This window comes from Eptatretus burgeri, chromosome 1 (assembly GCF_056783735.1).
Source record: "Eptatretus burgeri isolate ZD-2024b chromosome 1, Ebu_testis_v1, whole genome shotgun sequence".
In the NCBI taxonomy this organism is placed as follows: Eukaryota; Metazoa; Chordata; class Myxini; order Myxiniformes; family Myxinidae; genus Eptatretus; species Eptatretus burgeri.
In genome coordinates, this window is record NC_140961.1 from 27,435,663 (window position 1) to 27,461,591 (window position 25,929).

General features: G+C 43.2%; 1 protein-coding gene across 2 annotated transcripts in view; it reads right to left on the bottom strand.

Moving 5' to 3' along the window:
• The window catches only part of LOC147034088 (hepatitis A virus cellular receptor 2 homolog), a 244,515-nt gene extending 230,795 nt beyond the window's left edge, over positions 1-13,720 (bottom strand). For both annotated transcript variants that reach the window (XM_085876251.1, XM_085876261.1), the window contains exon 1: positions 13,578-13,720. In XM_085876251.1, coding sequence (XP_085732377.1) covers positions 13,578-13,662 — 85 coding nt within the window. In that variant the 5' untranslated portion in view covers positions 13,663-13,720. The remainder of the gene's footprint in view (positions 1-13,577) is intronic.
• Positions 13,721-25,929: the final 12,209 nt, after the last annotated feature.

Consider the following 25,929-nt stretch of genomic DNA (forward strand, 5'->3'; position numbering starts at 1 on the left):
AATGGGGAAACAGAAAATAAAACAGAAACATCGGAAAATGACATGACATGTGATTCTGTGTTAAACTCGTCGGTGTAATTTGACTTCTCCATGTGGGGGGCAGCGGGGAGGGGGTTAATCATGGATTACGGAAGTACTCCATATAGAGTGAGGATATGAGGCTTTTAAAAGCCATACATTGTATTATCAAGCGTTTTCTGAAGTATCAAAACTGAAAAAGACACCAGAATACTGTACATCACTAAAGTACCATATTAGGAGATCACTAAAGTACCATATTAGGAGATCACGAAAGTACCATATTAGGAGATCACTAAAGTACCATATTTGGAGATCACTAAAGTACCATATTAGGAGATCACTAAAGTACCATATTAGATCACTAAAAAACCATATTAGGAGATCCCTGAAGTACCATACAAGGAGATCACTAAATCGCCAAATTGTACGTCTTCGTCTTCCCTCCTAAAAACAATGTTCAACTGTTGCCCAACCGAACACGATAACGCCTGAAGCGATGAAGCTGATTGCAACACGAGGAAGTTACTTTGTCTCTGGCCTATTGCTCGCAAACCAAACTTTCATAAATGTGTACAAAACATTCAGCATTTAATGAAAATAAATCCAACATAAATGTGGACTCAACCAAAACAAGCCAGGATTGTGATAAGGAGAGAAAAATGGACTGAACCACGAGTCAAAAGCGATAAATATCCTCCAACCACCAAAAACAAATGTATAATTGGGTCGCTGAAATAGGTGACCCTTATTGTCAGTAATTCTGTCTGTTTGTTTGGATGTGTGTTCGTTTGTCATCAGCATAATTGGTAGTAAACGTGGGCCGATTTTGACCAAACTCGGGTGGTAGGTACATGTTATGACCTAGCGCTTTGGAAATTGTGATGGTTGCTAGAGACGCTTTGTTTCCCTAGCAACAACCGAAAAACCTTCAAAATCGGTACCGTTCACGCGAAATCCATTCCGAAAGCCATTATCCCACGTAGGGTGATGAAATTTGGCACAAATTATCTACAGGTGAGGCTCTATCAAATATATTCCAGTATTTGTGATATATGGAATAGTTTACCTCCTGCTTGGCGACCCATCGCCGCCTACCGGCTTGTTTGAAGTTTGTGTTTGTTTGTTTGTTTGTTTGTTTGTTTGTTTATTTGTCTGCACGTGCTAATCTCCTTAACAGTGAAAGATAGGAGGAAACCTCTGAAACAAAAAATGTCAGGACAGGCCCCGGGAAGGTTATAGGCAAGGTGTCGAGGCCCCTCGGGTGGGGGGGGGAGGGGGTGTTTCCCCCCTCACCAACCCTCTTAGGCTATGACTGCCATGGCCCAATTCGGAACTGATACTGGGCTCACGTCAGACCTATGTACAGAAGATTAAATTCATTCAAAAAGAACCTGGGCAACGTCGGGTGCATTCACCTATAACACATAAATATATATATATATATATATATATATATATATATATATATATATATATATATATATATATATATATATAATTATTAGCTGAACTGGAACATAGTTCCAGGGAGGGCTTATGGGATGGCGCGTCGTCCGTCCACAAATACGTTCAACTTTTTCTTTGAAACTACACATAGGATTTCGATGAAACTTTACTACACCATTCAGCACCCTGTGTTTACCAAAGTTTGTTCATGGCATTAAAAAAAATCGGGCCCAAAGGGTGTCTATGAAGATTGCCCCCCAAATATGTATTTACTTTCTTCTCAGAAACTACAGATCCAATTTTGATGAAACTTGACCACAACCTTCTTCACCCATAATGTAGCAAAGTTTGTTTGTTCATGCTATGAAAAAAATTTGAGGTCTGAAGGGGTCTATGGGGGTCTTGCCCCCCCCCCCCAAGATAGGTATTTCCTTTCTTTTCAGGAACTACACACACAATTCCATTGAAACTTCACCACACCCTTCATCACCAGTGATGTGCCAAAGTTTGTTCATGACATTAGAAAAATCGGGCTCGATGTAAGGAGGTGTTCCTCAAAATATGTTTGCTTTCTTCTCTGAAACCACACACAATTTCGATGAAACTTGACCACAACCTTCATCACCTGTGATGTAACAAAGTTTGGTCACAGCATTAAAAAGAGTCCATAAGTATTTACTTTCTGCTCTGCTACATATTTTGTGGGTTATCCATGCCTACCAGTGGTTCCCTGGTTATGTTTTCCAGCCGCTACCAGGTGAGTGCCCCCAGGATATTGCCCCATGTTGATATTATGCATGGTCAAGCGATTGTGAAGCCGGTCACTGACATCTTCCAGCTCCCAAAAAACGATGCTGCTCCAGTGGGTGATATGCACTGATGTCTGCATACAACCTCACTGATCTGTATCCGTGTATTTTGTTTCCTTTATTACCCTGAACTCACGAAGTGAAAAGCAAGGTCAAGCGATCGGTCACGTACGTGTATGCCTTTTTTACATCCATTTTCTCAACAACCGTTAGTCGGATTGACACAAAATTCTCTAAATAGGTGCGCCTCCTTCTGTGTAATTTTTGCTCATAATTATGACGTCATAAGTCACGTGGTACAGGCGCCATCTTGGAAAAACCAAAAAACTTTGCACTATATATATATATATATATATATATATATATATATATATATATATATCCCTAACTGCTCCATGGGAAAAATTTACACATAGCCCATTGTCAAGTGCTCTCCATGTGGAATAAGATATGTTAATGATGTCATCAGTGCCTGCATTATGACATCATTATTCGACAAGTACAACGCTTGATCTGGTCAGTATGAAAAATAATTTCTATGCAATTGATGGTCCGATTGACACAAAATTTTGATCCTCGGTGCGCCTCCTCCTGTAGGAATTTATAATGATAATTATAATGTCATCGGTCATGTGGTAGAGGCGCCATCTTGGAAAAACCCAAAAACTTTGCACCTCTATATCTCCGAAACCGCTCCATGGAAAAAAATTGAAACATGGTTCATTGTCAAGTACTCCCCATGGGGAATAAAAATGATTTATGATGGTCATTGGTGCCTTCATTATGACGTCATAATTCGATAAGTGCAACACTTGATCCGGTCGGTATGAAAAAAAAATTCTCTGCAATTGTTGAAACCACTAACCGATCAATGCAAAACTTTAACTAATTGATCAACTACCAATGAGAAATATAGTTTGATAAAAGTGACATCATCAGTCACTGGTCTGACACCATATTCGATCAAAGAAAACAAACCTTAAAAAAACAGAAGAGTTGGCTTGCACCAAGTCCTTCTTAAGACTGCACAGGCTAAGTATTCTATGAATACCATCGAGTTAACTCTTTTATATCTTCCCTCTCAAAAACAAACAAACAACAGAAACAAATATATGTTCATGTTCATTATTTCATCACCTTGTTTTTTGTTTTCACCTGATTATTTGACATGTTGACCAGGTACCACCATTGGTATAACAACAAATTATTGAACAGACAAATCATTTTATGAATCATGTCTCCCAGGTGTTACACATGGTACAGGCACCATCTTGGAAATCATCGTACATGAACATTGTCTCAAACGGAAATACTATTCTTCTTTTAATGTGAGCTGGCACGATTTAATGTGAGTACATACATTTGCCCCTAAGCTGTCTAGCCTGGGTTTGAAACTCAGCCTACGTATAAACTGTTCTGACCACAGCACCATCATAAGATTGGGCAACTATCAGCACATTATATGATCCTTTTGTCTCTTAAGCTTTCCTTATGGCAGTATAAATATCTTACGCCTTTTTGGAAGATGAGCAGTTGACAAAGCACAGGAACCTTTCTCTGATCTCAAAGTTTTCGGTGTCCCTGATACAAATTGAAAGCTTCTCTTTCTTCACCGATCTGACAGAGAAAACCCATACTCACTGCATCCAAAGATTTGAGATAGTCTTGATGTAGTCTTGATTTCTTGATTTGAAAGAGAAAACCTGCATTCACTGCATCCAAAGATATGAGATAGTCTTGATTTCTTGATTTGACAGAGAAAACCCATACTCACTACATCCAAAGATATGAGATAGTCTTGATGTCGTCTTGATTTCTTGATTTGAAAGAGAAAACCTTTACTCACTGCATCCAAAGATATGAGATAGTCTTGAGGTAGTCTTGATTTCTTGATTTGACAGAGAAAACCCATACTCACTACATCCAAAGATTTGAGATAGTCTTGATGTCATCTTGATTTCTTGATTTGAAAGAGAAAACGTTTACTCACTGCATCCAAAGATATGAGATAGTCTTGATGTCATCTTGATTTCTTGATTTGAAAGAGAAAACCTTTACTCACTGCATCCAAAGATATGAGATAGTCTTGAGGTAGTCTTGGTTTCTTGATTTGACAGAGAAAACCTGTATTTACTACATCCAAAGATTTGAGATAGTCTTGATGTAGTCTTGATTTCTTGATTTGACAGAGAAAACCTGTATTCACTACATCCAAAGATTTGAGATAGTCTTGATGTAGTCTTGATTTCTTGATTTGACAGAGAAAACCTGTATTCACTATATCCAAAGATATGAGATTGTCAAATCAAGAAATCAAGATGACATCAAGACTATCTCAAATCTTTGGATGTAGTGAATACAGGTTTTCTCTGTCAAATCAAGAAATCAAGACTATCTCATATCTTTGGATGCAGTGAGTACAGGTTTTCTCAGTCTTGATGTCGTCTTGATTTCTTGATTTGACAGAGAAAACCTGTGTTCACTACATCCAAAGATTTGAGATAGTCTTAATGTCATCTTGTTTTCTTGTTTTGAAAGAGAAAACCCATACTCGCTGCATCCAGAGATTTGAGAGAGTCTTGCTGCAGGATATCTCAAAACATTAAGGACTGATTTGGACGAAACTTGGTGGAGGGGTTGGGTGTGTGACAAGAACAAGTCGATTCAATTTTGGTTCAGGTCTGGATCCAGATCCGGCCTTTCAGTTGGATACAAAACACAAACTGTTCAGTCTGACAGAGGTATGCACACTACCAGGTACTGTTCTAGTTGAAAATTTGTTGATAAAAGCTCAAGTGGGAGAAAGGTTATGTCCTCGACAGACAAACCACACACACACACACACATATATATATATATATATATATATATATATATATATATATATATATATATATATATATATATATATATATATATATATATATATACACACATTCACATACACACACGCACACCTACACACACACACACACAACCCCGTCTCGCTCTGCACAAGCTCCTGAAGCCACTAAAGGAAAAGGAATTCTGTGGGGAAAGGGGGGGGGCATTGACCCCCATGTCTCCTATCCCCCCCCCTCAAAAAACATCCGCCTGTGGATAAACTTGTTTCATTGACCTCTTCCCTCACTATTTAGACTTATTAAATTATTAACACCTCGTAAACGTGACCATCAAACAGGAATTATTTGAATACAGAACAGTTTAAATGTAGGAAATGTTTGTTTCGGATAAAATGATAAACTCTCAAAAGCGATGCACGGGATAATGGGGAATGATATGATGATTGAAAAGAAAGTTTGGAAATGAATTTGAACACTATTTATCAGGGTTTAATATCAGGAAATGTTTCCTGGCCCTTCGTGCTTTTTTAACGATCCATTTTTTTTGTTTATGAACAATGACTGTAATTCGACTTGGTTTGGGACGTTTTGTGTAGTTGTCTAATCACATGACCATTATTCATTGATAATGGAGGGTGACAAATTTGGTGAATCAGAAAAAGCATCGCAGAACATTGCGGCACAACGACATCGAATTCGCATAATTGACCAATAACAAGTGACGTTCTATCTGGCATGACCACTGATGAAAGCAATATGACGGAACCCACATCGATTGACTTGGATAAGAAGACTGCCGAGTTTTCATCAAAATTTTGCATTATGCACATTATTTATTCAACAAGTAGTAATTTCATTCTGTTTACCATCAAATCCTCACTTCGATTTGTCAGGTTTGGCCTTATTTAAAACAATACAACTACAAAGAAAGCAGAATTGTCGCAGACACAGCGGCCGATCTCGGTTTATATTGTTGCGGAAATGGCCCTTAGTATGCTATTAAATATAGGATTAGCCCAGATCCCCCATTAAATGCATGTTTAGCCAGGTTGTTCGGTAATTTGACGTTACATGTGTGTCGGGAGGTGTCACAGGCTGTTATTTGTTTCAGCAGTGGTGGTGTACCGAGAGACTCTTCTTCTTCCTTCCCCTCTCCGGACGAGGCCCCGCCCAGTCGGCCGAGAGGGGAGTGGCCTAGAGAAGGAAGTGAAACTAAAGGGAGGAGTTTGTTAGCTTCGTAAAAGGGGCGCGCCCCAAAAAGACAAGGTGGAAAAAACTGAGAGGATGGAGTTGGGCAGTCGGCTTTGAGGCGTGCTCAGGCTTCGAGGCGAGCGAACAAAGGAAAGCCAGTGGTGATTCTGCCGGGAGAGAAACTGGACCTGGGCATGCCAGGTCTGCCTTCTGTGGCCTGGAGAAGCGAGCCAGGTCCGAAGGAGAGGCAGAGAAAGGACTGCATGAGGTCTGTCTGCCCTCGGCTGGATGAGAAACGACTGGTGGGAGTCGTGATCTGCTGTGCAGGGGACGGCTGTGTCTGTCTGCGATCTCCTTCGTGAAGGAGGCCTGGTGAACAGGCCAGGCCTGGACTTGTTTGCTGGACCTTGTGCGAAACCAGCTGAAACCCGTCATAGATCTGATGGTCTTGTGCCGTCGACATTGTGCGGGGCCAGAACGCGCTGAGGAGGGCGTGCGCAAGCGGTGCCTTGAGAAGAAAGAGTACGGCACCGCCATCTTGCCACGCGGCGTGCTCGAGCTCGGGGGCTCAAATCCGTGGACATCCGCTTGTCACGAGCCACATAAGTGCTTTTGACACTTTCCTCTCGTCCATGAAATATCACCAAGTACTCTGTCTTGTCTGCATGCTGTCCATGTCTTCTCTGCATGTTGTTTAAGGCTTATCTCGTTAGGGACCCCCTTCAAAACCCGTAATCCGTATCTCCCTAGTTAAGAACGGGTTATAGATTAATTAAACTATGTCGGGAATGTTTTGCTTGTGTCGTGTTTCCCCGATGTCCCCAATAAATCTGGCTGATTCGTATCAACTTGCCGCTTTGAATTGGTTCATGCCGCGTCGAGGAACGATTCGCTCAATTTGGATGTAAAAACGAAAATGGTTACAGACTGGTAGACTCCGCTCGGACTCTGACCAAACCAGTCTGTAACCGGGGTCCATTCCCCCAGTTGGCAAGGTACAGGTGTATTTTGGTACCGTGATTTGACGCGAAACCCGAGAACTGTGCCGAACCAGCCGGCGTTATAACCCCAGAGACGGCGGTGGTTGGGTGCAAAAACCCAAACTGGGTACGGTCAGCGATTGACGCGCCCGTCCGAGAACCCTCCACCCCGGATCCGCAACAACTGGTGTCAGGAGTGGGATATTTGGACCTGTGGTGCATTTCGCACCCCGAACATTGGTTACGAGAGGCGTGAGGAAAAAAAACCACGCTCGCAAATTTGATTTCATTTTGAGCGGATCGGGTGTAAAACTTGGAAATTATAAAGAAAATAGTCAGAAAATGGTAGCGCGGCTCCATCTCGGTGCGACACGAAGCGGGAGAGTCTAATTATAGCGCAACAAGCCGCACGGCACGGGGGAAGCGCTCCCGCCCACCGGTTCAAACCACGTGGTCATGGCAGGACTACGATGCGTACATTGATGAGATTCATACACAATTGTCGGATGCCTTGGAGCAGTGGAGGTGTGGTGATAACTATATAGAGGAATTGCAGATTGAATTGGACGAGGCACAACGGCACGCAGACGAGGTTCACGAGGATTATGTGCACAGGGAACCACAACAATTGGCCGATGCACAGGAACAAATTCGGGAGCTGGAAGAGGACTTAGCCAACACAGGCGTGGAACTACGTGGAGAAATGATTAAAGTAGAGTGTTTTACCCATCAAGTGGTGGGAAAGTCAAGACGGTTCAAGGAACTACAGGGAGAAATGAGGAAAGTAGAGTGGATTACCTATGAGTTGGAACAAGAGAAGAGCGAACTGAAGGAAAGAATAGAGGAAGAGCAAATTAGTAATTCCCGGGATAGGGAGAACTTGGAAGAAGAATGGAAAACAGAGCTGAAAAAGGAATAACGGAAACACGATTTGAAATTGCAACAACTGAAGAAAAAGGTTAGATCAGGCGATCGGATAAGAGGAAGCTTAGAACAGAAGATAAAAAGAGGAGAGAAATATCTAAAAAAAAAAACTAAAGGAATACGGTAAGACAATGGACAAATTGAGGAAGGAAGACTGCAAAAGAGGTGCGGAGATAAGAGAGGAATTATGGGAAGAAGCGGATAGGAAAGAAAAAAAACACGAAGTGGAAATTGACCAACTAAAGGAGATGAGCAAGAGAATGGATGAAATGAGGAAGGAAGAATGCGAAAGAGGTGTGGAGATGAGAAAGGAACTGGAAAAAAAAGCTTCTGAGTTACTGAAACACCAAAACAGAGGGAATTACAAAATGAGCTGAGGATGTTAAGGGAGGAAAGAAAGAGAACGGAGAATGAAATGTTAAGGAACCACACTGTGCAGATCGAACAGTTAGAAGCCAAAGCAAGGTTGGAGTACGCGGAGATGGTGAAAGAAGAACGAATGAAGCAGAAAAGGGAAATCAATAAATTGAAGGAAACGACGCGATTGGAGAAGGAAGAACATGAGAGACGGTGGGATAGAAAACAAAAAGAAGGACAAGAACAACTTAAGGAGAAAGCAAGGTTGAAGTATGCAGAGATCGTGAAAGAACGACAAATGAAACAGGAGAAGGAAGTCAACCAATTGAAAGAAACGATGAGATTGGAGAATGAAGAACATGAGAGATGGTGGGATATAAAACAAAAAGAAAACGAATTTGAAATTAACCAACTAAAGAAGAGAGCAAGGTTGGAGTACACGGAGATGGAAAAACTCCGGAAAGATGATGAACAACTCAAAAGGCTCAGAGAGGAAGAACGACGAAAATGGAGCCAGGAAGTAGGAGAGCACAATAATGTGGGATGTGTGATATCACCACAGGGAGGAATGTTAGTGGTGCGGAACTTGATTGCTATCACTCGTCGGATGAAACCACAATTAGAGCAAACCCTGGTGAAGGAGACATTGAGGAAGCATACGGGGTTGTTGATGAATGAAACGCATTTTGAGCAGGTTCAGCATGTGGAGCTGACAGCCCCAGAGGAGAGTGGCGAACCGATGATGAGCAACCTGCTGGAGAGAAGCGACCGGACAGAGGTGACTCTGGAACGAAGCAGGTACGTGGGCACATGCATACATGGTGCGGATGATGAGCTTAAGGTATTGAATTTTATGTTAACGAAGAGACTCTGTCCGATGGGGTGCACGTATGCGTGACCCCTGAATGTGTGTGTGGAGTGCCTGTGAATGAATGCTGTGAGCCCACACTCCAGCCTACAGCACCGGTATGTGCTGCTGAGGCCGAAGTGTGTGTGGGTACTCACCTGGCGGTCGAGAATGTATCCCTGGAGTGCGAGGCAGTTGGTCAATACGCAGGCAAGGTTGAAGGTGTGGAATGTCAACACATAACCTTGGAATGTGTGCAGCCTGCTGTGTGTGGGAGTCCTGGGCATGTAATGAGTGGTGACGTAGGAAATAGGTTTGAGGTCCAAGGGGAAATAGAAATGCCACCAGGACAGAACTTGAGCCAGGGGACAGAAATCATAATGGACAACTCCGCAAGGGTTCTTACAGAGTTGGAGGTGCCTCATCCAAGAGCAGGCTGTAGAAATTTGATTTTAATTTCTCTATAAGCCTTACAGGAACTTTGGGGTAGAGCGCAGATGAGTAGCAAGTGGCACTGGCGTGTGTCACTTGGTCTTCAAACCTTTCTGATCACGCGAGTGGTTTGGCTAGCTGAGTGGGGTTTATCTGTCTTCAAGGAGTTATTGAGAAGAGGGGGTGGCCGCTCCACCGATTGGGGTTTACCTGACTTCCGCGAACCCTGGAGAAAAGGAGGGGTGGACCACAACAAGGGTGAGACGTGACCCCTTTGATCATGGCAGAAAGGCGGCGGGGTCATGTAATGGGTAATGAGGGATTCGTTCCCTCACTCCCCTTCCAATGAGCCAATGAAGCAGGCCATATGGGGATGTGAAGATTTTGATTGCAAATTGTACCGAAAGTGATTGCAAATTGAGAGATGATAGAAGGGATAAGAGTGGCACGAGTGGATTTGTGTGATTAATGAAAAAAGAGTGGTGGAGACATTACAGGCAGAGCGTTAAACACACCTGAAACAAGGGGATGACAATGGGTGGCTTGTGTGAGGAAGGATTGAAATGCCTGGTTGGAATCATGCAGAGGCTCCACGGGCTGGTGAAGAGATTTTGATGTTTCGTTTAAATTGTTGGAAATAAACGATTAGGGCAGAATGGAGGAGGCCAGCGAACGACGGACGTAGTGACAAATTGATTGAGTTTTGATGAAAAAGTGTACCAGTTAAATTTGATGACCAAGTGGGATCCGAGGGACTGGTGTGTTTTTGTTTTCACATAAACGTGAAAGGTGTTGGATGGTGTTGTGGACTGGGTGTGCGGCACTGTGGAATGAATGCCAAAAGTGTTTGGGTGAATGTCGTGATTGTGCAAATGAGGAGAGTAAGTGCGAACAACATACCCTCTCGGTAGGAGTCTACTAACCAAGTTAGTGTAGGTTGGGGGGACTTAAAGGATTTGACATGGATTCTGGCTGCTGTTCCATTGTGCAAGCGGACTGCGAGGGGTAGGTGCAGGCCAAGGTATGGGGATACTGGTTGGGAGTGTGACATGGTATTGGAAGTTGGTGAGTCGGGAAATAGGGCACCAGGGCTTTGGGGTTCCTGGCAGGTGAAGGCTGTCAGAGGTGCCAGGAGAGCACGGTAGGGTTTAGTGCAAGGAGAGCACGGTAGGGTTCAGTACAAGGAGAGCACGGTAGGGTTCAGTGCCAGGAGAGCACGGTAGGGTTCAGTGCCAGGAGAGCACGGTGGGGTTCAGTGCCAGGAGAGCACGGTGGGGTTCAGTGCCAGGAGAGCACGGTAGGGTTCAGTGCCAGGCGAGCATGGTAGGGTTCAGTGCCAGGAGAGCACGGTAGGTTTTAGTGCTAGGAGAGCACGGTATGGGTGCTAGGAGGGCACAGTATGGGAGCTAGAGAGCCACCCCTTAGTTAGGAGCGCCAGAAGCACGCTCAGGTGAACCCCGAGGTCGCTGGGTCTCCTCCACCCCCGATTGGAAGCAGATAAAGAGGCCTAATAGTAGTCACACTCCCCAGCCAGCGAGTTATGCCTGGCACCAACAAATGACAATATAGGCTACCATCATGAGTGTTACAAACACTTCTGTGATGTCAGTAATATCAGGAGGAAGGCCAAGAATCAAGTTAAAAAATCTTCTGCTCAATATGAGATATGAAATGTACTTCATTTTTCAGTTTCATACATTGACTGCCGACTACGAGTATACTCGTGGTGCTCGGTGTGCCAGAATCTGCAACTACTGCACAAGTATTCTTGGAGAAAATATTATGCTATTGTATTGTAAACAGAATATGCTGCCATGCCAGATAACGCAACAAACAATCTGCTGGTAGTTCAGTGAACATAAATCGATGTAATAGTCATGATCATGATCATGATCATAACTTTAGTCTCCATGAGAGGTTTTGGCGCTTCATCTGCATTCATAAGTGCCATTTTGAAGTGTAATGACAAGTCGTAAACATAGCGGCAATACCCCTGGGCACTCACCTGGTAGCGGCTGGATAAGATAACAAGGAAACCACTGGTGGCCATGGATGACCCACAAAATATGTAACGGACAAGAATGTAAATGCCTGTGGATTTTTATTTTAAATCCGTTCACAAATTTTGGTACATCACGATTGATAAAAGTTGTGGTCAAGTTTCATCGAAATTGTGTGTGCAGTTTTGGAAAAGAAAGCAAATACATATTTTGGGGGGCAACCCCCCATCCTCGTAGACCCCTGAGACCCCAATTCTTTTTTCTCATGTGTGAACAATCTCTGGTACTTAATGGGTGAGGAAGGTGATGGTCATTTCATTGGAATTGTGTGTATAGTTTCTGAGAAGAAAGCAAATGCATATTTTTGGGGGGAACCCCCCCCCATAGACCCCTCAGACCATAATTTTTATCTATTTTTTTTTTTAACGGTGTAAACAAACTTTGGTACATCACGGGTGATTAAGATTGTGGTGAAGTTTCATCAGAATTGCATTTGTAGTTTCTGAGAAGAAAGCAAATACCTATTTTGGGGGGTAACCCCCATAAACCCCTTTATTTAGAGCTCAATTTTTTGTTGTTGTTGTTAATGCCATGAACAAACTTTGGTACATGTACCGTTATGAACATTGTGGTAAGGTTTCATCGAAATCGCATGTGCAGTTTCAGAGAAGAAGTTTCAAGTATATGTGGACCGACGGACGATGGGCCGTAAGCTCCCTGGAACTATGTTCTCGGTGAGCCAAAAATCATGGTTTTCGTCATTAAATTTGTGTCCAATACAATGTTCCTCATCTTTTCTTTGTTCCCTCACGAACATTGACCATAAGACTATTTCGACATACTTTAATGACGAACTTACTTGTAATATTATACAAACAAAAGTTTATGTAATTATGGATACATCTTTGTATTCATGTTATGTATGCTCCCTTTTGTGACATGGTGTTTCATACCACAAGTCGCTTGAAGAATTTAACTTGAACTCGAACTTTGATCTCGAGATTCGAGATTTCAAGAAATGAAATAGTATTTTATATGCTGCCATGTTGATGCCATACTGCCAAGTAGCCTGAAAACACCCCAAAATGATAACCCATTGGTTGAGCTCTTCATTTTCGATGATTTTACTTTCTGCGGTAAAACAATGCTGCGTGCATAGCATCCCATAACGAGCATGATTGTACTGCACTATCATGCTCAGCAGTCCAATTTTTTGAAACTTCCCCCATTGAAAACCCTGCGTACGTGCCTGCGCTGCTTCATCACACCAAGTTTATCAAATCGAATTTACAATCAGGATCAGTGAGTGTGTGTGTGTGTGTGTGTGGTCTAAACTTGATTTTATGAACAGGTACAAACAAGCAGCACTCAAGATCAATACAAAGGAAATGAGATCTAACAAATCGTTCTTTTCTCTCTGCTGCTCACTATCTTACCCTCTCTCATTTTGCAGCAGTTTAAACTTGAGGCGGTGATCATTTTGCCTTTGGTTTCGTAACATGTGAATACGCTTTACCTCTAGTTCAACGGGGTTTCATAGCAGGGGGTTTTAGAGGTTTTACCTGTGCGTTTGTTTGTACATGCTATATTACAAAACCAAAGGCAAAATGATACCGCTGCAATTCCACATATGGTATTTCAATATCAAGGGTGGATTTTAATACACGGATTCAAATGTGCACCTTTAACACAAAATAAAAAAAAAAATCTGCTTGGATAATCCTTACCTGGAAAAAGAGCTGCCCAATAAAGGAGCTTCCAAGGAGGAACGTGAATTTGGGGGAAATGGTGGGAAAACATTGAGAGAAACATTGCAGAGACTGAAATCGAACGCAATGGAGAAGAAATTTGTGTGTTGTAATATCACTGAGAATTCAGGAACAAGGATAGATGACGTGTCAACTTCCCACACAAAGATTAACAGATCAATTGTGTAAGCCTCTTTCTTCCTCTTTGGATGGTTGTGCAATTGCATAAAATGAACCAGAAAAATGGATTTTATATAAACTCAATTTGTACTATACATGTCATGTACTGTATTTAAACAGTGAGGAGGATCGGCTTTAAGTTTATTCGATGGAATAATTTTAACAGGGAGGATCCAGAAAAGCAATTTACATCTGACACACCATTTTTCACCTTCGAGGTTGTTGTTTTTTGTAATCTTAAAAAAAATAAAAAATTCGTGTAAGACCTAAAATTTTGTTGTAGCAATGTGGTGATTAGAGGAGAAATATGAGTTTGAAATGAAAAATTATCATATTTCACACAATACATATATATATATATATATATATATATATATATATATATATATATATATATATATATATATATATATATATATCCTGGTGTTGGAGCAGTGGTTAGGGCAGCGGCTTGGGATCCAAAAGGTCCTGAGTTCAAGCCCCGTTGGGCCACTGAATTAATACACCAGGGGGTTGACTCAGCCTGTCATCCTTCCGAGGTCGGCGAAATGAGTACCAGTATACTGGGCCGGTGTATACCCCAGTTAAAATAGGTGTACCATATCCCTGTGTTGTAAGAGGCGACCAGGGTTGCGTCAGGAAGGGCATCCGGCGTAAAAACATGTGCCAAATCACAATGCGGATCACACGGATGATCCGCTGTGGCGACCCCTAACGGGAGCAGCCGAAAGAAGAAGATATATGTATATATGTATATATGTATATATATATATATATATATATATATATATATATATATATATATATATATATATATATATATATATGTATGTTTTCTTTGCTGTTAAGACGTGTTAGGTGCAACTAAATGTGCACATGTTGAAGTGCTTTGCAGAACACAAGAAACTTTATGAATTGTGTGACAAAATGCAAAAAAAAAAATGAAAACCGCACCATTGTTTCTCTTTTGGTTTGGTTGTAATATAATTTTTAAACTGGAACAAAACTTTATGGATAGCCTGTATATTGTTCATTAGCCTAACACTATCTTCATATAATCCATGGTAAATTTACCCAATCAAATGTTTTGAATAAATCAATAAGTTGTTAAACTCATTTTACTCTCTTCTTTTCTTTAAGTGGCAGGTGCGTACATCACCTCAAGACATCCCTTATTGAACCTCACATTTTTGAACTTTTTCAACCAGTGCAAGAATAAAAGGCTTCCATGTTTTTTTTCTATTGCGTTATTGTTACCACGGGCTTCTGCTAGTATCACACATAAACAAAATCAAGGCTCAGAAAATTACATTCATTTGTTCCTCATAGTCAAGATGATGGAGCATGTCGTGGTACAGGAAGGGGAATAGGGAAGAGTCCGAAAGGAAGGAAAAGGAGAACAACATGGTTTATCCAAAGAGCCCTTTTTATTGGCTCAGCTACCCTCGTAGTTGTGCCTCCAGCCAATCGTCCCGTCCTATGTTTCATCGGTGATTAATTGTACGTGCGCTGTGAGTTATTTTGATAGTTAGGATTTAAATTACCAACAACAACGACAATGACACCTGCCTTCACTTCCTTCCACCATCATCCACCGGCACCATTGCACGCGTGCGTGTCAGCACGTACGTGGGCGGAGTCCAGTGCGCTAGGCAGGCTTTCTCTGGACGTTGGTGTGCTGGCTTCACCCCAAATATGGGCACAAGCGTTTCGCTCTGGCTTCGCCCCAAATATGAGCACAAGCGTTTCGCTCTGGCTTGGCTCCAAATATGGGCAGAGAGCGTTCTCTCTGCCCAATGAGGGAGTGCGAGCATGGGATACGAGAAGCGCACTTGGGCCAAAACGAGGAGTTGTAGAGAGTTGTTGAGTGGTTGTCTTATGGTTTTCGAAAGTTGTTGAGAGTTGTCTTATGGTCTTCGGACGTCTGGTGGTCTTATGAAGCCAGTCGTCGCCTTCCTGGGGTCCTGCCAACAGAGCGTCTTCTCTTGTGGCCTGACCTGCAAGCCTGTCCCACAAGGATCGCCTGCCTGGGCTTGGAGCGGCATTGCGTGGCGGGTTCGAGTCCTGCCACATCGGATCGTCGAAGACGGCACGAGGCGGAAAGGTCCAAGAATAGGCTCCGACCTCCAGCTCGCCTTTCCTCAAGCTGGAGGCCTCCAATAAAGACCTGACGGGTCCGTTTCTTTTTGGGTGTACGTGCATGTGTGTGTGTGTGTGTTTGTGGCACCAGGCTATTAAGTAAAACTGCATAAGTGCTTGTACATAAATTGCTATTTCTTCATTATTCGGTTAACTGGTTGCCCCATTGTAAATTAATATTTACGCTCCCCTGCCCCATTATAAATTAATATCCCTTTTGTTAAATGTTCCAGCTCGTTTCTGAGTTTCTTTCATTGGCTTGGCACGGTGTGTGTTGAGAAATAGCAAAGGCTGTTTGGGCCGGTAAATTGTTCATTTGGTCCGACGGGCCTTGGTAATCTCCGCTCGGGTTACACACGGTTCGGGCTCGGTAACGGCTCGTTCCGCTTGAGTTCCGTCGAGGGTGTGAATTCCCCGGTAGCTTTGTCTGCATGGGTAATTAGGTATATTGAAGTTTGGCAATTGACCTTACCCCACGCGGTCGAATTATTGGCTATTCATGGTCCAGTAAGGGACCCGTGCCTTTCGGACTTATCCAAAAGGCACAACCTCAATTCCGGTGTGTTCGGTGAAGCCAACTCTACTGCTCCCTCGAGCGGTCATGCTCGTCACCGATACCTGGCCCTGCAACAATATATCTTACAACTCCCTTCCAAAATGGACAGGACAGGATTTTATATAAGAATCTTCTCGATGATCCACCAAACTCAGCATAACAGGTCTGGTACACACAGTTGTTGAAACGGAACTGTCTTGGATACTGGAAGTGACCACAGCAAGTGACCGGTATTTTGCGGGTTTGACCCGTTTTCTTTCTTTAAACCCACGGACCCGTTTTAGTCTCGTTAAAACCCACATTTTATGAAAAGTATGAACAATTTCAAAAACGCATTGTTTCGCTTCCATTGCACTCTCATGGATTCACACACAGAGTGACACATCTGTAGCGATCTCTATCCGATATGCAAGGTACCACTCTAGTCTGACTATTTGACTGGGTGATGTCACGAGTTTCACCCAACCGACAAATCCCTTTTAAATCCTCATCTGTACGCATCACTTCCCCTCGTCTTCCAATTGTCATCACCCCAAATTAATCGGGTGGCCTATTCCCTTTCCAATTCGTTCTTAGACTTCTTACTGCGAAAATGTATCGGTACTTTTGAGTATTTTGAATGGTAGGATTCGATTCGGATTGTTTTCTTTCATATACAGGGTGTCCACAAATTACCGTCCCAAATTCAGACCGTAATAAAAACATGGAATGAAATGGGATACAATGATGCAGTTTGATGCGTGTGAATGAACAAACATTTCTCAAAGTTTAATTGTCCAGATTTGTCAAGATCATCATATCGCATTCATCACCATTTATTATCACTTGGTCTCTATAAGCCAGGAAACACTGCTCTTTATTGTGAAGACGCTATTTGCAGTATATGTGACGTCATGCGAAACAAGCGATAACTGGAAACGAGAGAAGTAAATCAAACTTTGAGAAATGTTCTTTGTTTGAGAAATGTTATGTATGTATGTATGTATGTATGTATGTATGTATGTATGTAGTCTTGCTTGGGACCTCCTTATCATGACTGATTAGTCAACATGCCAAATTGCGTTTTTACCACGTTTGCTTAACCCTTTGTGTACTGCATTGTTTACGGCCGCATGGTTCCCTGTTACTTAATTTATTTTTTTGTCATATGGCTGTGAATTTCAAGTGGTGTTTGCAAAAAAACATAACTTGGTTGTCAAGTTAGATGGATAACCAAAATTAACAATCTCGTCGATTTTATCTCGTCGCAAATCTGCGACAACAGCACACAAAGGGTTAAACAAAAAACCCCGCTTTCGATTCCTACCAACCAGTTTTTTTTTTGGTGTCTTTGGCTTGCCATGTATGTGAAGTGACCATGGGATGTGGGGATCAGTGTCCCTAGACGTGCTCTATTTTAGCTTCCCTTAATGAAAGGTGCCTTCCCTGCAGAAAGAGTCCTTCAGCCATAAAAAAATAAATAAAAAAATTAAGTAACAAATGAGATGTATGACAAAAATACAAAAATTTGATTTGTTTGTTTTTTGAGAGCTGGAATGATGGCATAGATTAGGTATGCGCACTTAGCTTTGAGTCTCCTAGCGTGGGTTTGAATCTCGGCCAAGCTAAAAATTGACATCCTGGTGTGCTGCAGGCAGGGCGATACATCAGGGTGTGTGTCATCCCTCACACGGATGTTATACTGGGTGTCCCTTCTACAAGCATTACTTGATGGATGCTAAAGATCCCACTATGTCCTGCAGAAAGAGGAGGTGAGCTGTCACCTGCAACCTGAAAAAAATTACAACTTCCTGCCTGAACATACAGGTGATGTTGCATCGGGAAACACAGCCGTGCTCCCCCCCCCCCTTCTTGTTGGGGGATACCAACACCAATGTACCCCTCAGCCAATAGTGCTCCTCGCTACCATGCTGAATCTTCTATACTAATTTGTGTGTGTGTCCTCCATAACTCCTAAACCATGAAACCTAGGAGCCTGAATCTTTGCATGCAACCGAAGGGAACTCCACGGAAGTGCATGAGTGAAAATTGTGTTTGGGTTAATTAAAAGACCCCTTTTGAAGATAATTAACGGCCTTATTTAATTATATTCTTTATCAGGCGTGACTCAGCCACCTCACTCTACATGGGGTCTTCCGGCGATTCCTGGGTTACTCGCTGGGGTCCGAAGCCACCATGTTTTTTTGGCCTGCTCAATCATGCCTCGACTTGGAACAGGCCGCAATGATCTCTTAACAATGAAGTCTTTTTTTTTCACTTTCCTCACTCATAATATCGAATGCCTGTTCATCATAGCTACAAATCGCTGGGTACATTGCAATGCTCATACACGCCCGGAGATGCCAGCGTTTGTGGCTTTATTGCATTTCCACCCATGTGATAACCTCGAGAATGTCTTAAACTAAGCCAAATGACAAAATTTAAGCTTTGCATTCAGATTTGAATTCAGCAGCAGTTCCGATGCTAAAAAAAGTGTTCATTTGTCCAATTCACACATTTCTGCGACATTTCCAGGTGCATAGTTTTATCGACAGGAATTGGTAATCTTTCTACCTATTTACTTTAAGCAAGCAAAGCTATGCTCCCTCCTTCTCCATATATATCCAAGAAAACATGAAATTGCCAAACATTAAACCCAACTTTTTCTACTGTTTGGAGAACGATATTCCATCCATCCATCGGGACCATACGCTGTGCAGAGCGTTGGTGCTGCCGAAGCATTCTCCTGGGCTATTGGGTGTAATCTTGAACAGGTCCCCACTCTGACACAGGATACCAGCAAGCTGGTACTCATTTTGCCGACCTCACAATGATGAACAGGCTGAGTCAACCCCACCTGGTATTAATTCAACAGAAAGCAGGATTTGAACTCAAAACACCAGGAACCCAAGCTCACCACTTTTGCCATTAAGCCAACAATAGGCATTACAAACGATTTTGAATGAACAAAAGATTTAAGAATGTGCCAAAATTAACCAGCTTCATTGAGCTGGTTTCATTGAGTGCGCAACGGAAATAATTAACCAGCGGAAAGGGGTATCAACACGAAGGCGGCCGTACCTGGGTTCTCTGTGGGGAATCTCAGGAGTTAGGAAGGCAAAATAAATTATATTAAAGATCAAATTAAAAGAAAGAGCAAATGATTAACTCAACAGGAGGATAAGGGTGAGTGAAGCAATGGATGAGGGTGAGTCAAGCAACTGAAAAATTTCCAATCATTTTTTTTGTGTATGTCAGGAATGCATGTCCCCTTTAATACATCTTAAAAATCAATGGGACTTAGAAGTTCGATTCAAACGATACTTTTCAGGAACACATCTATGACGTAAATACCTGGACGTGTGTGTGTGTGTGTGTGTGTGTGTGTGTGTGTGTGTGTGTGTGTGTGTGTGTGTGTGTGTGTGTGTGTGTGTGTGTGTGTGTGTGTGTGTGTGTTGATAAAGCATAACAACAATATCTTGGACTCCCCCCCCCTCCTTCCTCACTCTCCCCCATTCCTTCCCCCTTTCATAGCCTCCCCTCCTCGCTCCTCCTCACTCCCCCTCCCTCCTCTCTCTCCCTCTCGTTCCCACCCCACTTCTCACAACCCCTTCTCTCTGTGTTTAATGATATGTGGTGAGGCATCACTCCCTCCACCACCTTTCTTCGCTCTCCCTCTCTTCCTTGCTCCCTCACCCCTCCTCACTCTCTCCGCACCCCACATATATTTTTTCCGAGCCAATTTTTTTTCACCCATCAAATGCAGCTGTTTATAAAGATTAATGTTTGTGCACATCTCCTTGAAACGTTTATATAAATGCAACGTTGCTTTTTTAAATTTGTTTATATTGAAATTCCCCCAAAACAATGGTGAAAGATACTCCAGGTTTTTGGGTTGATACAGTACATACTGTAGTCGGTAGTCACACTGACTCCAATCTACAGATTCTCCAAAAATTGCTAATATCAGTCAAGCGTGTGTGTGTGTGTGTGTGTGTGTGTGTGTGTGTGTGTGTGTGTGCGTGTGTGCGCGTGTGCGCGTGTGCGCGTGTGCGTGCGCGTGCGTGTGTGTGCGTGCGTGTGCGTGCGTGCGTGTGCATGTGTGTGCGCGTGTGCGTGCGTGTGCGTGTGCGTGCGCGTGCGTGTGTGTGCGTGCGTGTGCGTGCGTGTGTGTGCGTGCGTGTGCGTGCGTGCGTGTGTGTGCGTGTGTGCGCGTGTGCGTGCGCGTGCGTGTGTGTGCGTGTGCGTGCGTGTGTGTGCGTGTGTGTGTGCGTGTGCGTGCGTGTGCGTGTGTGTGTGCGTGTGTGTGTGCGTGTGTGTGTGTGTGTGCGTGTGCGTGTGCGTGCGTGTGTGTGTGTGCGTGTGCGTGTGTGCATTCATAAAGTATAACATTTTCTCTCTGCTCACTCCCCTCCCCCTAAGCCCCTCACTCTCTGTCTATTCCATCCTTGCTCTGCCCCTCCGAAGACAGTGCAGCACCCTCCCACATATAAATATATACATATATATATATATATATATATATATATATATATATATATATATATCTGTCTCCCTCTGTCTGCAGACATGTCCGGACAGTGTGTTTGTGCCCGGGTGGTGTTTATCTCTAGGTGGTGTTGGTCTCTGGGCAGAGTTTGTGTCCGGGCATTGTTGATCTCCAAACAGTGTTTGTCTCTGGACCTGTCCAGGTCGTATCTGTTTGTCTCCGGATGTGTGCAGGTGGTATTTATCTCCAGACATGTGCGGGCGGTCTTCATGTCTTGACAGGAGTTTGTCTCTAGACGTGTCCAGGCGGTGTTTGTCTCTGGGCAGTGTTTGTTTCTGTACTTTTTTTTTTTGTATACCTTGTCGAGGCCCGTATGAGAGCGAACTCACAACGCACATCAAGGGGGGCATGAGACAGGAGGGGAGGGAGTGGGAAGGACAAAATAGTGGGGAACAGAGACATTTGGAGATCTGAGGAAGGGAGAGGGATGGGACGGGGAACATGGGGAATAGAAAATGGACATTACAGGGACTTTCAGGAAGGAAAGCAGGGAATTTGAAGGAGGTGGGTTTGGGTGGATTATCGGGGGTAGAAAATATTGAGGATTTGGATGGGGGGTGATAAGAGGTGGTGGTGAACAGCTGTTTTGAAGGCCTGGAGGGAAGAATGGGAATGAATAGAGTAAGGGAGTTTATTCCAAAGTCGGGAAAAAGAGGAATCAAACAGTGAAGGTGAGCAGTGATTCGCGATTTTGGTAGTTTTACCAGAAGGGGGTTGTTGGCGGACCTTGAGCGCCCTGCAGAAATGTGGTGGGGACAAATCACAGAGAGAGAGAGCAGGGGGGCGAGGCTTGAGAGGAGACTGTAGAAGACAGAAAGACCACCAACCAACCTGCAGTGAATGAGTGAGAGGCCCAAAGACTCAGCCTCATTGCGGGAGATGCCAATGATCCGAAATGCCTTGGGTTCTACAGCGTGAAGCCGAGAAAAGTGGGAGGCTGGAGCACCAGCTCAGAGGGGAGAGAAGTACTCATTAGGCTGCGGACAAAAGCTTTGAAAGTGGTCAGGAGCTCAGGTGGGCCGAGGAAGGACTTTGCACGATGGAGGATTCCCAGTCGGCGACTGGCATGGAGGCGAAGTTTGAAATGTGGCTTTCCCAGGAAAGATCATGGCAGATAGTGAGACCCAGAAGCTTGAAAGAAAAGACTTCTTCCAGAGGATTGTTGAGAAAGTGGATGGGGGGGGGGTTCTAAACGGTCCTTTCGAAGAGACATAGTGAGAGTGTGAGATTTGTCCGGATTGAAAGACATGTTCCACGTGTTGGACCAGTTTGTGATTTTATCCAGATCTACATTGAGAGAAGAAGCTGCTGCTTGCCGGTCTGAGGGATGACAGATGGTACGGCAGAGGGTGGAGTCATCAGCAAAGAGATATAGAGGATTTTCCAGAGTCGGAGAGGTCATTGATGAAAACCAGAAAAAGAACAGGGCCCAGAACGCTACCTTGAGGAACTCCAGCCTGGACAGGAAGGGGGATGAGAGAACTCCATTTAGGGCCACACGTTGACTGCGACAGGAGAGGAAGTCTGCGAGCCATGAGTGGAGATGGCCTTGGATACAATAGGAAGAGAATATCCAGACATGTCCAGTCAGTATTTATAGTGTGACCAGTAGAAAATGGATTTCAGACATTACTTTGTTTCCATCTTCACTGTTATTGTGTGCAGAATCCTTTTGATGAGACTATGAGTCATAATTAACGCTCTACCGCAGGTCTACCTTTCCTTCCTCTCACCGCACACTGCCTTCCCTTCCTGCACCCCTCCTCATTCTCCCTCCGTCCTTGCTCCCACACCCCTTTTCACTCCCCCTCCCTCCTCTTTCTTTTCCACTCCACCTCTTCACTCTCCCCCTCTCTCACTCTCTTCCCCGCCCCTCCCTCTTTTTCTCTCCCCCCCCCTCTTTCGTATTCCCGTCAGCAAAGTGACGTATGCTATTTTCTCGTACAAAATAAGAAGTTTGTTAGCACACCTTGAACTTAGTTCCAGGGAGCTTATGAGATAGCGCGTCATCAGTCTGTCCGTCCGTCCGGTTGTCAGTCCGTTCACAAATACTTACAACTTTTTCTCTGAAACCACACACACATTTTTGATGAAGCCTGACCACAACCTTAGTCATCTATAATATACCAAAGTTGGTTCACGGCATGAAAAAAAATCTGGCCCTAAGGGGTCTACAGCGGGTTGTCCCACAAAATAGGTATTTTCTTCCTTCTTGGAAATTTGATGAAACTTGGCCACAGCCTTCATCTCCGGAGATGTACCAAAATTTGTTCCCGGCATTAGAAAAAGCAGGGTCCAATGTGTTTTATGGGTGTGTGGGGTTACCCCTAAAATAGATATTTTCTCTCTCCTCAAAAACTACACACACAATTTTGATGAAACTTGACCACAACCTTCATCACCTGTGGTGTACCAAGGTTTGTTCACTGCATTACAAAAAAAATGCCCTTATTTTTTATTATTAATGTCTAAGAAAACGAGTTTTACTGTAAGTAAGAAAAAAAGAGAATTCATTCTGACCTCATCAGTAAATTCCATTCCAAGAAGCCAAAGCCAAGTCATGTTCAGACCAAACAACTCATCCTCCTATGAAAGTTCTATGATACAGTTTGGGGTTATTACCTCCACCACCGAAGGTGAAGGAGGTTATGTTTTCACCCCTTTCTGTCTGTTTGTGTACAGGATATCTCAAAAAGTTGTGGATGGATCAAGATGAAATTTTGTGGACAGGTTTGGTGTGTGACAAGGCCAAACTGATTCCATTTTGTTGAAGATCTGGATCTGATAATTTTTTTAAGTGATTCTTTACCATTGAGAGGTTTAAACCGATATATGGCACGATATCTCAAAATGTTGTGGACGGATTGGGATGAAACTTGGCAGACAGGTTGGGTGTGTGGGAAGGACGAATTGATTCGATTTCGGTGAAGATCTGGATCTGGATACGAGAATTATTTAATTTTTAAAGTCATTCTTCACCATTGATAGGGACAAAAACCATATAGCGCTGTTTAGCATGATATTTCAAAAATGTATCGGGCCCGGTATGTTCTCGTGGATCAAGCATTACGTGGCGGAGGTATGTGCTCTACTGAGCGCCCTTATAGTTTTCAATGTTTTCCTTTTTCTTACAAGACCAATGTTTAATGTGTTGAATGTTTGGTTCTGTTATTATATATGGCAGCTTGGCTGCCAGGGTAGCTGTCATTTCTGCCAGGATAGCTCTCATTTCTTGGAAGCACAGCTGTGCCACTGATGCTGTGCAATTCTACCAGTACACTGGTACTCATTTCACCAACCTCAGAAGCATGACAGGCTGAATCAACACCACCTGGTGTTAATTCAGCAGCCAAGGGGACTCAAACTCAGGACCCTAAGATCCCAAGCCAGCCACCCAAACCACGAAGCCAACATCAGGCTTACAAATATTTGGTTGCAACATACTCCCAACCTGTACACCAAGTTTCATCCGAATCCGTCCACAACTTTTTGAGCTATTGTGCTATATATAGTTTTTGGCCCGATCTCTCAATGGTGAAGAATCACTTTAAAAATTTATATTAGTCAGATCAGAATCTTCACCATAATCTAATCAGTTCGTCCTTGTCACACATCGAAACTGTCCACAAAATTTTATCCAGATACGTCCACAACTTTTTGAGATATCCTACAGACAAACAGACAGACAGAAATAGGTGAAAACATAACCTCATTCCACCTTCGGTGGTGAAGGTAAAAATAGGACCGCACGCACGTCCTGAAGCTCACCTGGATCAGGAGCAACAGTCATTCAAACTTCCTGCAGGACCACCTTAGACCCTGAGTTTTTTTTTTAATGCCGTGAGCAACCTTTAGTACATCATGGGTAATGAAGGTTGTGGTCAAGTTTCATTGGAATCGTGTGTGGAGTATGGCATCATCCCAGATTCCATGATAAATTTGATGTTAGGGTAATACCTGTGAAGCCAACTTCCACATTCTCTTCAATGTCATTTTTCCCTCCAAGTCTTCAAGAAAGTTGTTCACAACCATCTCATACCATGGAAAAACCATGATCTTTCTAACCCTGTTAACCCCCCCCCCACCCCAAGCCCACCTCTTTCCAAATTTCCGGTTTTTCCTTCATCCTTCCATTTGCTTCTGTGTCCATCTTATCCACTCCAAACATCCTTCCCAACCCCTCATTTCTCCCTAAACATATTATTTGGCTCCCACTCCCTCGATTTTGTCCTTCAATCCTGCTGTTGGAGTTTCTCCCCCTCTCTATTGTTGCTTTTTTTTCCGTTGCTTCCTGATCTGTTCTCGCTCATCTACGAGCCTCGACATTGTTTCAAAATATATACATATATAAATGTATATTTTAATCCTTCCTTTTCTCAAATGGCCTGGTCTCAGATCATCAGTTCAGTTTCAGCATTCTATCCTGAACATGCTGTTTCTATTCTCCCAACGATGGAATCACTCCGTAAAAAAAAAACATTCAGTGAGGCTTCATCTGGATTATTACCTCCGCCACTGAAGGTGAAGGTGAACATATTCGATTTTGGTGAAAATCCGGATCCGGATTTGGATCTGAGAATTTTTTAAGTGGTTCTTTACCACTGAGAGATAGGCCTAAACCAATATATAGCACGATATCTCAAAATGTTATGGACGGATTTGGACAAAACATGGTGGACAGGTTGGGTGTGTGACCAGGACGAACTGATTCGATTTTGGTGAAGATCGGAATCCGGATTTGGATCTGAGAATTTTTTAAGTGATTCTTTACCATTGAGAGATTGGCCTAAACCGATATATAGCACGATATCTCAAAATGTTTCCGACGGATTTGGACAAAACTTGGTGGACAGGTTGGGTGTGTGACCAGGACGAACTGATTCGATTTTGGTGAAGATCCAAATCTGGATACGAGAGTTTTTTTTTTT